Raw genomic sequence first — 14,747 nt, forward strand, 5'->3', positions numbered from 1 at the left:
GTTGCGGACATAGATGTTTTTATTTGATTTGTTGTTTCTGAATCCAGTGTAGGGCAACTTTACTGTCAGACCATATGACAGTGTCAGTAATCTTGACACCATCGGTAGTGAAAACGGTTCTGAGGTAGTCAGCTATTTTGACTGCACTATAGTTGGCGGTCAGCTCAAGTTGTGGTATGCTTTTCTTTTTGAGAGGGGCGACTCTTGCTTTAGAGAAAACTAGGTTCGCACCTGCGTGTTGGTCCATCAAATAGGCTGCAGCCCCATAGGCCTTCTCACTAGCATCACAGAATACGTGAAGAGAGTAGTTGGTCCCTCTGTTGGCTGTGAAGCGTGGAATTCCTGGTATGATACGTTCTCGAGGTCTTTCTTGATCTTCGACCACTCTTCTTGAAGTTCTGGTGGCAAAACATCATCCCACCTTTTAGATAGTTTCCAGATCTTTTGCATAAGAACTTTGGCTCGTACAATTATGGGAGCAAACAATCCTAGAGGGTCAAATACTTTTGAAAGGTTGCTCAAAAGTAGGCCGTTTTTGGTAAGCGGAGCTTCCTCAAAGGTAGGGGGTTTTATGCTTAAGTGGTCAGTCTTGTAGTTCCAATGAAGTCCTAGAACTTTGACAAAGATCTGGAGCCTTCTGTGTTCCATACCCACCTTCTTGTTTTACCATTTCGTTGAAGGTTGGGTCATTACTGATCCATTCTCTTAAAGGAATTCCGGCATCTGAACAGGACTTCCTTTGCAACCTTGTAAAGGCTGTAGAGGCTGACTGTTGTTGGTAAGGAACCAATTAAGTTGTCCACATAAAATTTGGTCATGAGGAACTAACTTCAGGTGAAGTGGGGTAGGTTTCAAAGTGATGTTGCAAGGTTGACTGGAGTAAAAAAGGCGAGCAGGTGGCTCCAAAGAGAACTGATCTAAACCTATAGGCTTGAAGGTCCTTTTCATTGTTAAGATCTTTTAGCCAAATGAAACGTGTATAATCTCGATCCCTAGGTTGGAGACCTACCCGTAAGAAGGCTTTGCTGATGTCTGCCGATACCGCAAATGGGTCGAGACGGAATTTCAACAACAAGTCGGTTAAATGACTAGTCAAGGATGGGCCAGAGTATAAGCAATCATTCAGGCTAGGGGCCTGCTTGTCCATCCGGGCACTTGCATCAAAATACAATACGAATGGGCGTTAGTTAGTTGAATCCTTAATCACAGGTAAATGGGGTAAATAATGAACATTTGTCCGGTTTTGGTCTTCTTCTGGCACTGTTTCAATGAAGCCGAGAGACAGTTGTTCTTTGATGATCTGGTCATAAATTTAATCCAGATACTTATTAGTTTGTTTCAGCTTGGGAATAGTACTGTTCAGTCTTTTCCTCGAGAGTGCTAAGTTGGTAGGGAGTTGTTTCTTATCGACTTTCCAGGTGGGAGAGATACCTCATATCGTCCTTCAACCATATTGATGGAATTCTTGAATTCTTCCAGTACAAATTTATCCTCAGGTGACATATCTTGATCAATGATTCCGACTGATTCTAGGGTCCAAAGCTGTTGGATGGGGTCTTCAGCAAATTTGCTATCAGACATCTCAAGTGGTATCTCTAGAGCAGCTTTGGAAGGTCATCAACTGCTAGTCTCATTACAGTTACAGAATGAGCACTGATAGGGTGTCATACTAGGCAGTTACCAGCGACCAGATATCCTAAGGAGGACTCAATCAGGTTCACTCCGTTTGCTTGTGGAGAATGGATAAAGTCAAGTAGTGATCTATGCCAACAAGCAGTTTTCACCTGGTCAATCTGACTACTTGACAAGTTAGGATCAGCTAGGGTGACATTCTGGCTCTTCAGTTCAGACACTATCTTACAGAGTCCACGAGGCCTAGCGCTCTGAGGTAGTTTAGGTACGACAATAGCCTTTAAAGTTACAAGGCTGTCATCGTTTACCCTGACAGGTACAGTGACCGTACTATATTCTCTAGGTTTCTTTGGTATCCCAGAACCCACTGATGCTCAGTTGGACAGGATTGTCTCGTACAAAGTTTACACTCTTCCACTGCTCCTTCTTGTGTGATGAAGGTACGTTGCGCCCCAGAATCAAACAGTGATCTAGTTCCTTGTGTTGCCTAGAGGACACCACTTTCATTAAGGCGGTAGGGAGAATTCCACTTGTTTGTGACTTTAAGTCTTTGTCACTGTCATTGTCTCCACAATAGTTCACAGCAAGAGACCTCAGTTGAGGAGTCAGGGCACAATGCTGAATGGTTGTAGTCCAGTTTTACATGACAGACATTTGTGGAACTTCACAAGACAATCGGTTGTCCTTTATGGGTTAGGTGAAGTGCATTTCACGCAACGATTTTTTGCGGTAAGTCTTGAGATGCGCTCTTGCGTGGTCTTGTAAATGTCACACTGGTAGGCTTTGTGTTCTGGTCTATCACAGAATACACAACTTTGTGTTCTAGCGTCTTATTAGGCTGTCCTGGAGTGACAGAAATACTCAGATTCGTAACTTCGTTTTTCTTAGGGGTGTAAGAACTAACCTGAGTTTTGGTCTGATTACCTGGTCTATTGGAACTTTGGTTAGGCTTGGGTTTTCTATGGGAGTAATCCTTGTTCTTATCCTGGGTTCAAATCCAAGGAAGACAAGGTCAGATTACCTTTCCTAGCCCCTCTCTAAGATATCTAGGAGTGAGGGGTAGTCCTGTCCACACTTGTTTTGGATTTGTTCTTCACCTTGCCAGGTAGTTTTTTGAAAAACAGAGGTCCAAGCGTCCAGGTACAGTGATCCGAATTAGGTCTGTTTCTTTCTATGCCTCTAACATATTGTTCAAGTTTAGTCCAGAAGCTACGTAGTGAATCCAGATCTGCAGAAGGTTTAGGTAGGCCTGCTAGTTGACAAATTAGAGATGAGATTATTTTCTCTGGATTAGCATAAGTTTTCTTCAACAGGTCAATGGCGTCTAAATAGTTTTCATTCGTGACAAGAATATTTCTAATCAGAGTTAGAGCTTCACCCTTCAAACATCCCTTCAGGTAATTAAATTTGTCAACAGCTCTCAAGTCTGGACGAGAGTGAACGTTAGACTCGAAAACATCCCAAAAAGGGGGCCATTCTCCATCTGTCCCTTCAAATTCCGGGAGTGATAAAGACGGCAACTTAACCTTATGCCATGGCCTAAACTCTGTTGAAATACTCCTCTGGGGTTTGGCTTCCATGCAAATGATTTTTAGTTTCTCCAAAACTTCAGTGCTCTCTGTGATGACTTGGTTGGCATGACGCCGCTTTGTAGTGAGCTTGTGTTCTATCAGGGTCTTGCTCAGAGAACCCTTCTTCTCCAAGTTGAACTAAGTACTTAAAGTTGAGTTCTTCATACTTCTTTATTTGAGACTCTAGCCTCAAGACGATATGTCTCCCAAGGTCGAGGACTCAACATCACTTGCCCTTTGAATCAAGTCCACAGCAGTTGTGCACAAATCCTTGCAGTTTTCCTCATAAAGTCGGAGGGAATATGCTAATTGTGTCGCAGACATTTTATGAGTTTAAAAGGTAACAAGACAAAAAATCCTTGGACAACAACACAGGCCTTAAAACATCCCGCTGGGGATGCCAATCTTCCTTTGTGGGAAATTTGTTTCGCTCAGTGGGAAGATCGAAGGAATATACTCTACAAATTACAAGGGTAATTCCTTCCACTGAGTGTTCTCTAGTAGTAATTTAGTAAATGGTATAAAACGGGCTGTTAAGCACACAATTCTTCCGTGCGCCTAACGTGTTTTCAGACTTGTGCCAGAAAATCCAAAGGATTAATAATTGCTTGGTAAGCTTAATTAGGTTAGTTAAATTGGTAAAGGTAAAAGTAATTCAGGTAATGCAATTAATCTAAATAGGACTATGAATAAATCAAACCAAGGCCATAAAATTCCCAGGGTAGTTCAGTTTGGTCCCAGAATTCTACTAAGTTCCGACCCGGTTAAAGTAAAATTAAAGTAAACTAATCCCGAAAAGTAATGCTAGTAAACAGACAGACCTAATTTCGACTAAATTTATTACTACGCCCATATAATTATATAAGCCTTTGTAAAATTATTCAATCTGAGTCTATGCCTAATTAATTCTCACAAACTCCAATATTACAATAGCCTAACTATGTAAAAGGGCTTAAAATTTAGTCAAGGTAAAGAAAACAGTGTATTACGTCTTGAATAAGTAAGTTAAGTTAAATACGTAAGTTAAACGTTTTAAAAAGACGAAACCGCTTCCTAACGAAAAGACCGTGGTTCAATCAGCCGTCCAATAATGGCGGTCTAGTCTTTGTGGAAAATTAGTATTTTGACCTACCTTCAAGTTAACCCAGTTTGGACACACACCTCTTAATTCACGTGTAAACTAAAAACAAATCCTATATATATTTAATCAGCAAACCCAGCGACCTCTAAATCGCATTCGTGGAAATAATTGGTACGTTGATAAGAATGTTATTCCACTTACTGAATTTTCCGTCGACCGATCAGTGACGAAGGCTGTTAAAAGTTTTGGTTGCAGATAAGGATTTTGGATAGGATGAGGTTTTAGGATAGGTACAAACAGGAAAGGAGATCACACAAACCAATTATTTAAAGGGTTATTAATTTCTAAACCCCACACAACGTAAATTAAACTTAAAAGGGCGAAGTCGCCGACCTAGTTGTCGCCTTCTTCGCTCGCCGTCCGTTTGAACAAGGGCCAAAAAACCCGCCCGACCTAATCCTACCCCTTGAAAAGGCCTATGTCAGGTCAATGGTTCTTATCACTCCCCAAATCAATTAAATAATTTCTTAAATAATTTGAAGGGACAGTTAAATCTATTTATTAAATCTATCTATCAAATATTTTAAATGCTAAGTAAAGTTAATCAAGTTATTCAAAATATAATATTAATTTTTCTGCAGAGCTTATACTAAAGAAAATGGGGTATAGTTACTTTGTAGCTCTTAGCAGTGACTTCGTTAAAGGTTAGAAAATGTATATGTACAAATAAATTTACAACAAATATTATGGAAAAATGTGAGACATTCTCCTGTCTAGTCCTAAATTGTTTGGGGTCGATTCTCGGACTTGTAAATAATTCAAAAATTCCCTTTACTCTCCTCTTTGCTAACTTCCGAGAACTCAGAGGCATGTTAGAGCAATCTGGCCTTTGTCTTCCTGGTATGACTACTGAAGAACAGGCCTATTCACTTTTCTTATACAGGTTGGACAGTGCAACAGGATATGTTCTAAATTATTTTTTATTGAATAAATATTTCCAAACCTCCCCTTCGTATCTTTTCTTATCCTGGGTAACCGGTTGAGGGGTGGGTGGGGGGCCGCCATGTTTTTAGTATATTCAACCTGCTCAAACTAATTATTGCTGATTTCATATGTACTGTTATTTAAGGTTCTTTTGATCATCTCGTTCGTTGGAGCTTAATCCCGTCGTTTTATGGTGTCCACCTCTCGAGTTATCCTTTTCCATATAAGTCTATTTTGGGTATCTGCGTGTTCTACGCCCAGTAAGTAGTTTCGCGTCTCTATGGCGTCACTCCATCTCATTCTCTACCTACCTCTACTACTTTTATCCTTAGTGGCCATATCCAATGCTTTCTTAACCAGAGGATCCTGATCTTTCATAGGTAGTCTTTTGTTTATGTTTTTACGATCATCCCAATGGGGTTGTACTAAACACGCTGCAAAGGTGGATATATACCGGGTTTAAAATTTTACCCTTGCTGGAGGTCACTATCTACGTAGGAAAGACGAGACTTTTTTTTCTGTGACTTTTTTAACGGTAATTTTTTTTTTTTTTACCTGGAATCCATGATCTGACCAAGGTATGAAGGAAATGGAAAATAAAAAGAGTATGAATGTGGACTATAACCCCAAGTAAACTGTCAACCAGTTCCCATATTTCTAAATCCTATCTTATTTTACCATTTCTTATTTTAGCGTTTTGAAAATACCGTAGCTGCGCATACGTGAAGGACCCAAATTACACTCTTGCTGAGATTACTGATTGAATTAAAGCCTAAAGTGATGTAATAGGACCAATGAACCTATCAGATTACGGAACGCTATTGGTTTCGGTATGTTTATCTGTCACAGCTAATTTGGCGAGACATGTTTGCGTTAAGTTCCTTGTGAACGTCCATTATAATGGATTTTTCTTGCTGGTCCATTATGATTTGGCAGAGATATCGGATGCTCGGACCTTTAGCTGTTTAAGCGCTCGGGGAGAGAGAGAGAGAGAGAGAGAGAGAAGAGAGAGAGAGAGAGGAATGTGACAGCAGATTTAAAATATTTAATTATTGGCTTAAAGAAAGAGAGAGAGAGAGAGAGAGAGTGAGAGAGAAGGGAATATATAACTTATGATCTGAAAAGTGACAGCAGATTTAATATCTTTAATTACTGGCTTATGAGAGAGAGAGAGAGAGAGAGAGAGAGAGAGAGAGAGAGAGAGAGAGAGAGAGAGAGAGAGAGAGAGAGAGTAATTTTGGAATGTGACAGCAGATTTAAAATATTTAATTATTGGCTTAAAGAGAGAGAGAGAGAGAGGCGGAATATATAAATTATGATGTTCAATGCGACAGCAGATTTAAAATATTTAACTATATTACTGGCTTATGAGAGAGAGAGAGAGAGAGAGAGAGAGAGAGAGAGAGAGAGAGAGAGAGAGAGAAAGAGAGAGAGAGAGAGAGAGAAGGGAACATATAGCTTACGATGTGCAATGCTACAGCAAATTTAAAATCTTTGATTATCGTCTTATGAAAATTATTTTTTATACATAACCGCTAGAGCCCATTATTTTTTAACTCTCTCTCTCTCTCTCTCTCTCTCTCTCTCTATCTCTCTCTCTCTCTCTCTCTCTCTCTCCGTGTTACTAAGAAACTGGAAAAACATTACACGTCTCTTTTTAAGTCCACGGAGTGAATTTTTTGTCGCAAGTCAAGTAAAATGGAAAACACTATAGTGCGTTTACTTTTCTAAGATCGCTAGGGTGGGGCCAGGTAGAAAAGGCAGAGTTGTCATATCTACGGGTACGTAAGGCCCATTAAATGCTTCCCTGTTAACTTTTTTTTTTTTCATTCTCTATTCTATTTAGCTATTCCTTCTTTCTCTTTCTATGATTATAGATGCGCTGAGGCCCTGTTGGCTCCGGTGTTTGGACTTGAAACATAAATTCATAAGTCAATCGATCTATTATGCCCTTGGAAAAGACAACCACTTATTCCTCTCTTCATAACATTTTTATCAAAATCATCCAAGTCAGTCACAGGACTCACTTTCTCTTTTCTTTTTTGAAACACTGGAGATTCCACTATATTTCCTGCCTCTCTTGCTTCTTAAGTCTACGAATAGTCATTTCTGACACTTTTGTTGCTTTGGATGTTCTCTGGCTAGCCTTCGAAACATCAGTTACAGGACCTTCATGATGTTTTTATAAAATGAAGTATTTCAGGAAATTATTGTACGGGCCGAACCAGGGAAAGCCCCGTGCCAACAAGAAGTGTTGGCTTAATACAACAACAACAACAACAACAGAAATTATAGACCATTTCCTTGGCCTCAGGTGGTGGGTGAAGACGTTTACGGGAGTCACTTGGGCTGGGCTGTCCATACCAAGGCTATTGGCCTTGGTCCATACTTATCACAGAGGGTGATCGAGAGCGAGTACCCTTTAACCCTTTCCGGTCTCTCATACTAGGTATCGAGGGCTTCTGCCAGAAGCCCACTCCAACACCGTGCATATCTTTGTAATAACTCGATATAGCGTCCCCAAAATTTATCCAATCCATAGTCTGTTTTCTCTACTTGACGTGTATAAATCAAAGAATATCTTTTCCCAACCAATAAATCCATAATGTGGGCCCGAAAATAATATTCAAAACTACGCCAAAAACTTGGCTTGTTTCTGGCGAGATCACCTCATTTCGCCCGCGAGTTTCCCAGGTGAAAGTCGCCTCTCGCTACTTTCTCCTGGTCTTCATTTTTCCTCAAGTTGGTTTGTAACACTGTCACCAAGTCGCCCGACATCCCTAAATTTGACTAAGAAGTAATTAGTGCTCTTCCCTCAGATCCGATATATAATTTTTCTGTCTCTGACGAACAATATTTTCACTGCAATCCATATTTCTAAAAAGTATATATATAAAAAAAAAAAAAATCAGTCGGCATACGATATGTAGCTGCGTTCAATCTCGTGATGAAATCGAAAACATTTCGATTTCAAAATGATGCCGATTAGTAAATTACCAATAAATCATTTGTAATTTTCCAGAAATAAATCCTTTATCAAAGCTCTTATATATATATAGTAATGTTATTCAATGTAAAACGAAAATGCAGAAAACTGCAAGTTTACTGAGAGAACCATAAAATATAAATTTGAAACAATCCCAATGATATGGCAACGATTGTAATGGTCCAGGTATATTTACAACCAGTGTGCAAACCGCTCCTCTTGCATATACCCATTCTGTCTACCCCGCTGACCCGGCCAAGCTTTCGTTAGTAAATATGGGAGATAGAGAGAGGTATAGATGTACGTACATCTTTGGAGTTATGCACGCAAACATACAAACACGGGCGCGCGCGTACACGCGCGCGCACACATATTTAAATGAGTGTATATACGTTTGTTTATATGGTGTATGTATGTATGTGCGTCTGCATATGCGTATGCCTACGTACTCGACATGTAGGGCAAAAGTGTACACACTGTATAAACGAGTCAGGTTTATGGGAAAATGAATAGGGTTACATCGGTCAAAATGGTTATGAAAAATTGCACTTGCCATGCATAGCTGAATATATTTCATTGATAACTTATGTACATACATATTATATTTACAAATTACATAAAACTTGTGTAATTAAGTACTTATTATAAATATAGTTAAATACGTAATAGTTTTTACATAGTAAAAGGAAAGATGTGAGTATGAAATCAGTAGACCCATTGGTAATTGTCTCATGCCCATCTTCAACACGTAGTAGAGAATTCCATAAGTAATACGGGGGGGCGGGCGACATTCTGACCATATCAAGGTCAGTGTATATATATATTATATAATATATATATATATATATATATATATATATATATATATATATCAGCCTTTTCTGAAGACGCCTTTGTCAAAAAAGGTTTTTGCGCACATCATCTGAAATATTGTAATATCTTGTCATTTGCTCTTCAGTCAAAGACATCGACTGCCGTGATGAAAATTACGATTTTATGATAACGAAGTTATGGATAATGTGAGCAACGTCTCATCCCATTCTTATTGCTTGACGAAAATGAAAGTGTCATCCAGTGACGAGATGCAGACCCCATCCAATTATTCTAATTCTTTGCCGACTAGTGGCACGAAATTTCATTTTATTTTCGTAATGTATAAAAAGATATAACCGAAAGAAACGCATACAACATAAAACGTCACTATAAGGTCTGGAAGTAATATTCTATATATATAATATATCTATATATATATATATATATATATATATATATATATATATATATATATATATATATGTGTGTGTGTGTGTGTGTGTGTGTGTGTAAATAAAGGTATAAGCCACGAAGGAACGTGAAACACTGGGGTAGCTTATAACTTATGTATTTATCACGTTCCAAACTATCGTGATTCAGTTATACATATACGTATATATATATATATATATATATATATATATATATATATATATATATATGTGTGTGTGTGTGTGTGTGTGTTGTGTGTGTGTGAGTGTGTGTGTGTGTGTGTGTTGTGTGTACTCTTGCGTGTTTAGGTCTGTGAGTGAATGTTTGGGTGTGTAGGTATCTTTAGACAAAGAGACTGGGCGAAATGGAATCCATGCTGCAATAGACTATAGAAAAATTTTCAGCTACTTGTTTTGATGAGTCGGTAATAAATTATAGCAGTATTACTTCCAGACCTTTGAGTGACTTTTTATGTTTGTATACGCTCCTTTCGGTTATGTCTTTTATACATTACGAAAATAAAATGAAATTCGTGCCAACTAGTCGACAATGAATTAGAATAATTGGATGGAGTGTGTATCTCGTCACCTTATGACACTTTCATTTTCGTCAAGCAATAGGAATGGGTGGATGAGACGTTGCTCACCTTATCCATAACTTCGTTATCATAAAAATAGTAGTTTTCATCACGGCAGTCGATGTCTTGTCTGAAGAGCAAATGACAACATATTCCAAAATTTCAGATCATGTGCGCAAAAGCTCTCGATGAACTATTAATTTGTATGTTTCTTCAATTCGTTATTTTCAAAATAGATTATTAACTATTGTGTACATATATATATATATATATATATATTATATATATATAATATATATTATATATGCAATAATATATATTGTAATATATATAATATGCAATATATACTATATATATAGTATATATATATATATATATATATATAGATATATATAGTGTTCCTGTATATATATATATATATCTAAATATATATATATAGATATATATATATCATATCGATATATATATATATATATATATATATATATGATATATATATATATTATATATATGTATATATTATACATCATATATCATATATATATATATATATGCTATATGTATATGTATATGTATATATATATATATATATATATATATATATATATATATATATATATATGTATAACAGAATCACGAAAGTTAGGAACGTGATAAATCCATAAATAAAGATAAATGCCACGAAGGAAAAATAAACGAAGGAGTCTGCGAGATCTTTCGGCTTAAAAGCCCTTTACTGAAGCAGATACTGACAAAAATACGAGAAAAGACAATACAAGAAGGTTCGTATAACTGACAGATAGGGATTATAAAAGGATTAGTGCCTAGAATCCGACACACCTGGAAGATAAGAAACCTTCCCAAACAAGCATAAACAGAGGGTGCAATTAAAGGTTTAAGACAATCATCTCAGATACAATCTCCAGACAATTAAAGGATTATAGGTGACAGCTATACGGAACCTGGTAAACAAAACCATATTCACAAAACATGACAGACATACATTACAATAAAATTTTTAATAACTCTAAGGCAACTGATTTTTATTTAAGTCAGTAATTATATATTTGAGGTCATTCTTAAACATGTTACAGATACAAGGGTCTAAATGAAAAAGGCCACGACTAACATTGAAATTGCAATGAAAAGTAAGTTGTATTAAAGCAGATTCTAAAAGATTTCGTGATAAGACATCTCTTGACCGTGCAATTACTAAACTGTCAATCCAATTAATTCGGTGGTTGTTTTCACTTAAATGAATAAATAATGCATTAGATTTTTGCCCAGTTTTTACAGAGTATTTATGCTGGCTTAGCCTTACTTCTAAGCCCTTGCTCGACTGTCCGAGATAGAATGAGGGACAATCCATACATGGAATTTTATATATTATGTTGTTGCTTTCTCTGGGGCCATTTTTTATTAACATTCTCTTTAGTGTGATATTATAGGAAGAAACAAGGTTGACATTAAAAGCTTTTAACAATGGTTTAATGGTTTCAAATCCGTTAAAATAAGGCAAACTGAGAATGTTCTTAGAATTTTCTTTCTGTGTGTTGTTTTCAGTATAAAACTTTTTGTGGGCTTTATTATAACAAATGTCTAATATATGTGAAGGATAGCATAAATCTTTCCCTATTTTTCTTATGTATTCAAATTCTTGATCCAAATATTGTGGACTGACAATTCGCAATGCTTGTAAAAACAGAGGAAAAAATTGATATTTTTATATTAAGATGGTGCTAAACAATCATCAACGTAACGATACCACTTTACAGGAATATGAATGATATTAGGTAAGTAGCGTTTTTCGAAGAATTCCATATACAGGTTTGAGAGCAATGGTGATAAAGGATTTCCCATTGCCATGCCAAAAATTTGTTGATAAAATTCACCATTGAATATAAACTTACAATCACAAATGCACAAACTCGTGAGTGAAATAATGTGACTTATAGGTAGAGGTAATTCATGCTGAGTTAGTTCATTGCTAAGATATTCTAAAATAGAGTCTATAGGGACTTTAGTAAAAAGAGAACATACGTCAAAACTAACGAATCTATCAGTAGGGCAAAGAGCAATTTTGTATAATTTATCAACTAAATCTAGAGAATTATATATATGAGAATCGGAGATGGTTCCAAGTAACGGGGACAAGATCTTAGTGATATATTTCGAGAGTTTATATGAAATTGAACCAACAGTACTGATAATAGGCCGCATAGGGTTATTTTCTTTGTGCGTTTTGACTAATCCATATAAGTAAGGTAGCGAAGGAGAATTGACTGACAATTTGCCTAGTAGTTCTGTTTTATCTTTAAGGATACTTTTCACTATGCTATTGAAGTTTTTTATGACTTGATCAAGAGGATTTTTTGTTAGTTTTTTATAAGTCACATCATCATCCAGTAGGGCTTGCATACGTGATATGTAGTCAGCTTTATCTAAAATTACTATACTATTTGACTTATCAGCTTTTGTGATGTGGATAGTATTGTCCTTTTTAAGATCGGTCAAACTTTTCTTATAGCGAGCAGGGAAGTTACTTTCATGCTTAACATTGGCAGCTCCGTAAACAATACCTTTAATCATGTCGACATGATTTTGAGGAAGATCACAATATTTTTCAATTTACTTAGGGATGTGTATATATATATATATATATATATATATATATATATATATATATATATATATATATATATATATACACACACAATAGTTAATAATCTGTGTTGAACATAACGAAATGAAGAAACATGCAAATAAATAGTTCACCGAGAGTGTGGAGGACTCAAGAGTACTGGGAAATGACAGCAGGAGTCTAGGGAATAGTGACTCAGATTAGGAATGGGAACTCCTAGTGGTCAAAATTAACCTTTATAATCCCATCTGGAATTTGGGTGCGCCTGCCTTCAGGTAGTCTTCAGTACCCCAGACTACGCGGCTATCGATAATTATAGTTTACAACCCGTGAGCTGTTTATTTGCACGTTTCTTCATTTCGTTATATTCAACACAAATTATTAACCATTATACAAATAATGTTTGTGTGTGCGCGCGCACGTGTCGGTATGTATGTATCTTTAGGCATAGGGTTAGGATAGGATGCCTTTGTGCGACGTTTTACGCTGTATACACAAAGTGAAGGTCACTGCCGAAACGATCCCCGCCCAAATGCTTCAATCAATAAGAACAAGTAACAGAATGTAAACTAATGTAATAATAGTTACAACGTGTAATAAATAAATATATATATATATATATATATATATATATATATATATATATTATAGCGTACATAATTAACCACCCCTAAGTAACAAATCATTTCAAATATGAATCACACCCTCAAATCCCTCCCCACCAACATTCCCCTTTCTCATAGAGCTATAAAATGGGATACTGGATATACAAACACATACGTATACACGCAAATACATTGTATATAACGCATTTACTTACCTTTGTAATATGTTATACATTAAAAGGTCCTCCTGTAACTTCACTTATACGAAATTTTGAATATTTTACCGTTCACTACGTTATACGGAACTGAACGACACAAAAAATGCTCGACTTCCTGTTCGCCATCTTTTGTTTACTGCCTTATCTGTGATAAACAGCAATGTGTCTCTTCTAGCTGGGCTATGGTAGTCACTTCGTTTGTTACAGAAGTACAGTTCCGACATAAACAATGCACCAATAATAGCTTCGGCTTAGGAAACATCAAATTGCGGTTTAATTCAAAACTCAATCACATACAATAGGTAGCAATACATGGCTTATATTTATTGACATTATATATATATATATATATATATATATATATAATATATATATATATATGTACACATATATATATGGATTTTGATAATCTAAATAATAATAATGATTTTAACATAACTAAGGCAAGACAGTTATATTTTGGTCATTGACAATCAATTTACAAGTAAATCCTATATAATCATTTAATTCAAAACAAAGCTAAACTTATTCCAGTAGAAATTGTGTGAAGTTCCTGGAAGCATGGAAGTACACGATTCTACTGTATATTCAGCCTAAATGTATGGTTATGCGGATCGAGCTGTCGTCACTTATTGTTTACATAAATTCGGCAACGGACAGCAGAAAGGGTTTCATCTACAGCGAGCATATTCACCTTTAGACATAACACAAGTTGTTTACAAAATGCGGTGATCTTATAAGCCTACAATATACTTCACTGATACTTTCAGTACAGGTGGCTTTATTCCATACGGACTTCTGAGGTATCCTCCACAAAAATATATGTTTCCTATTTTATTGATATTTGTTTAGGAACCAGGCAAGGATTCATTTTTCATTTACAGTCATTATCATCAACGTATATCACTGCAATATTATTTGCTCACTTCATGAATATTATTTATCTAGGATGTAATCCTATTATCTTATTCAATTCTATGTATTTATTTGTTTTACATATCAGAGCACAGAAAAAATATGTATACAAAACGTTTGCTTCATTTCCCTTGAAATTTCACAGGAAACAGAACTTTTATGCCATGAAAATCATTGTGAGCTTTTCTGGGACGTTTTTATCTGTGACTTTATTGCCTGGATTCGTTTTAGTGAACTGAACTGAACTGCACAAAAATTGCTTGACTTCTTGATCCCCATCTTTGATTATTGC

At 36.2% G+C, this 14,747-nt stretch overlaps 1 protein-coding gene across 1 annotated transcript in view; it reads right to left on the bottom strand.

The window, feature by feature from the left end:
* Positions 1–246: 246 nt before the first annotated feature.
* LOC135209315 (tachykinin-like peptides receptor 86C) overlaps positions 247–14,747 on the bottom strand; it is a 63,430-nt gene continuing 48,929 nt past the window's right edge. Inside the window, exons 12-13 of the mRNA XM_064242019.1 lie at positions 5,580–5,702; positions 247–488 (exon numbers count right to left, since the gene is read on the bottom strand). Of these exons, the coding sequence (XP_064098089.1) occupies positions 247–488; positions 5,580–5,702 (365 nt within the window). The remainder of the gene's footprint in view (positions 489–5,579; positions 5,703–14,747) is intronic.

The sequence above is a fragment of the Macrobrachium nipponense genome, chromosome 37, assembly GCF_015104395.2.
Source record: "Macrobrachium nipponense isolate FS-2020 chromosome 37, ASM1510439v2, whole genome shotgun sequence".
Taxonomy (NCBI): domain Eukaryota; kingdom Metazoa; phylum Arthropoda; class Malacostraca; order Decapoda; family Palaemonidae; genus Macrobrachium; species Macrobrachium nipponense.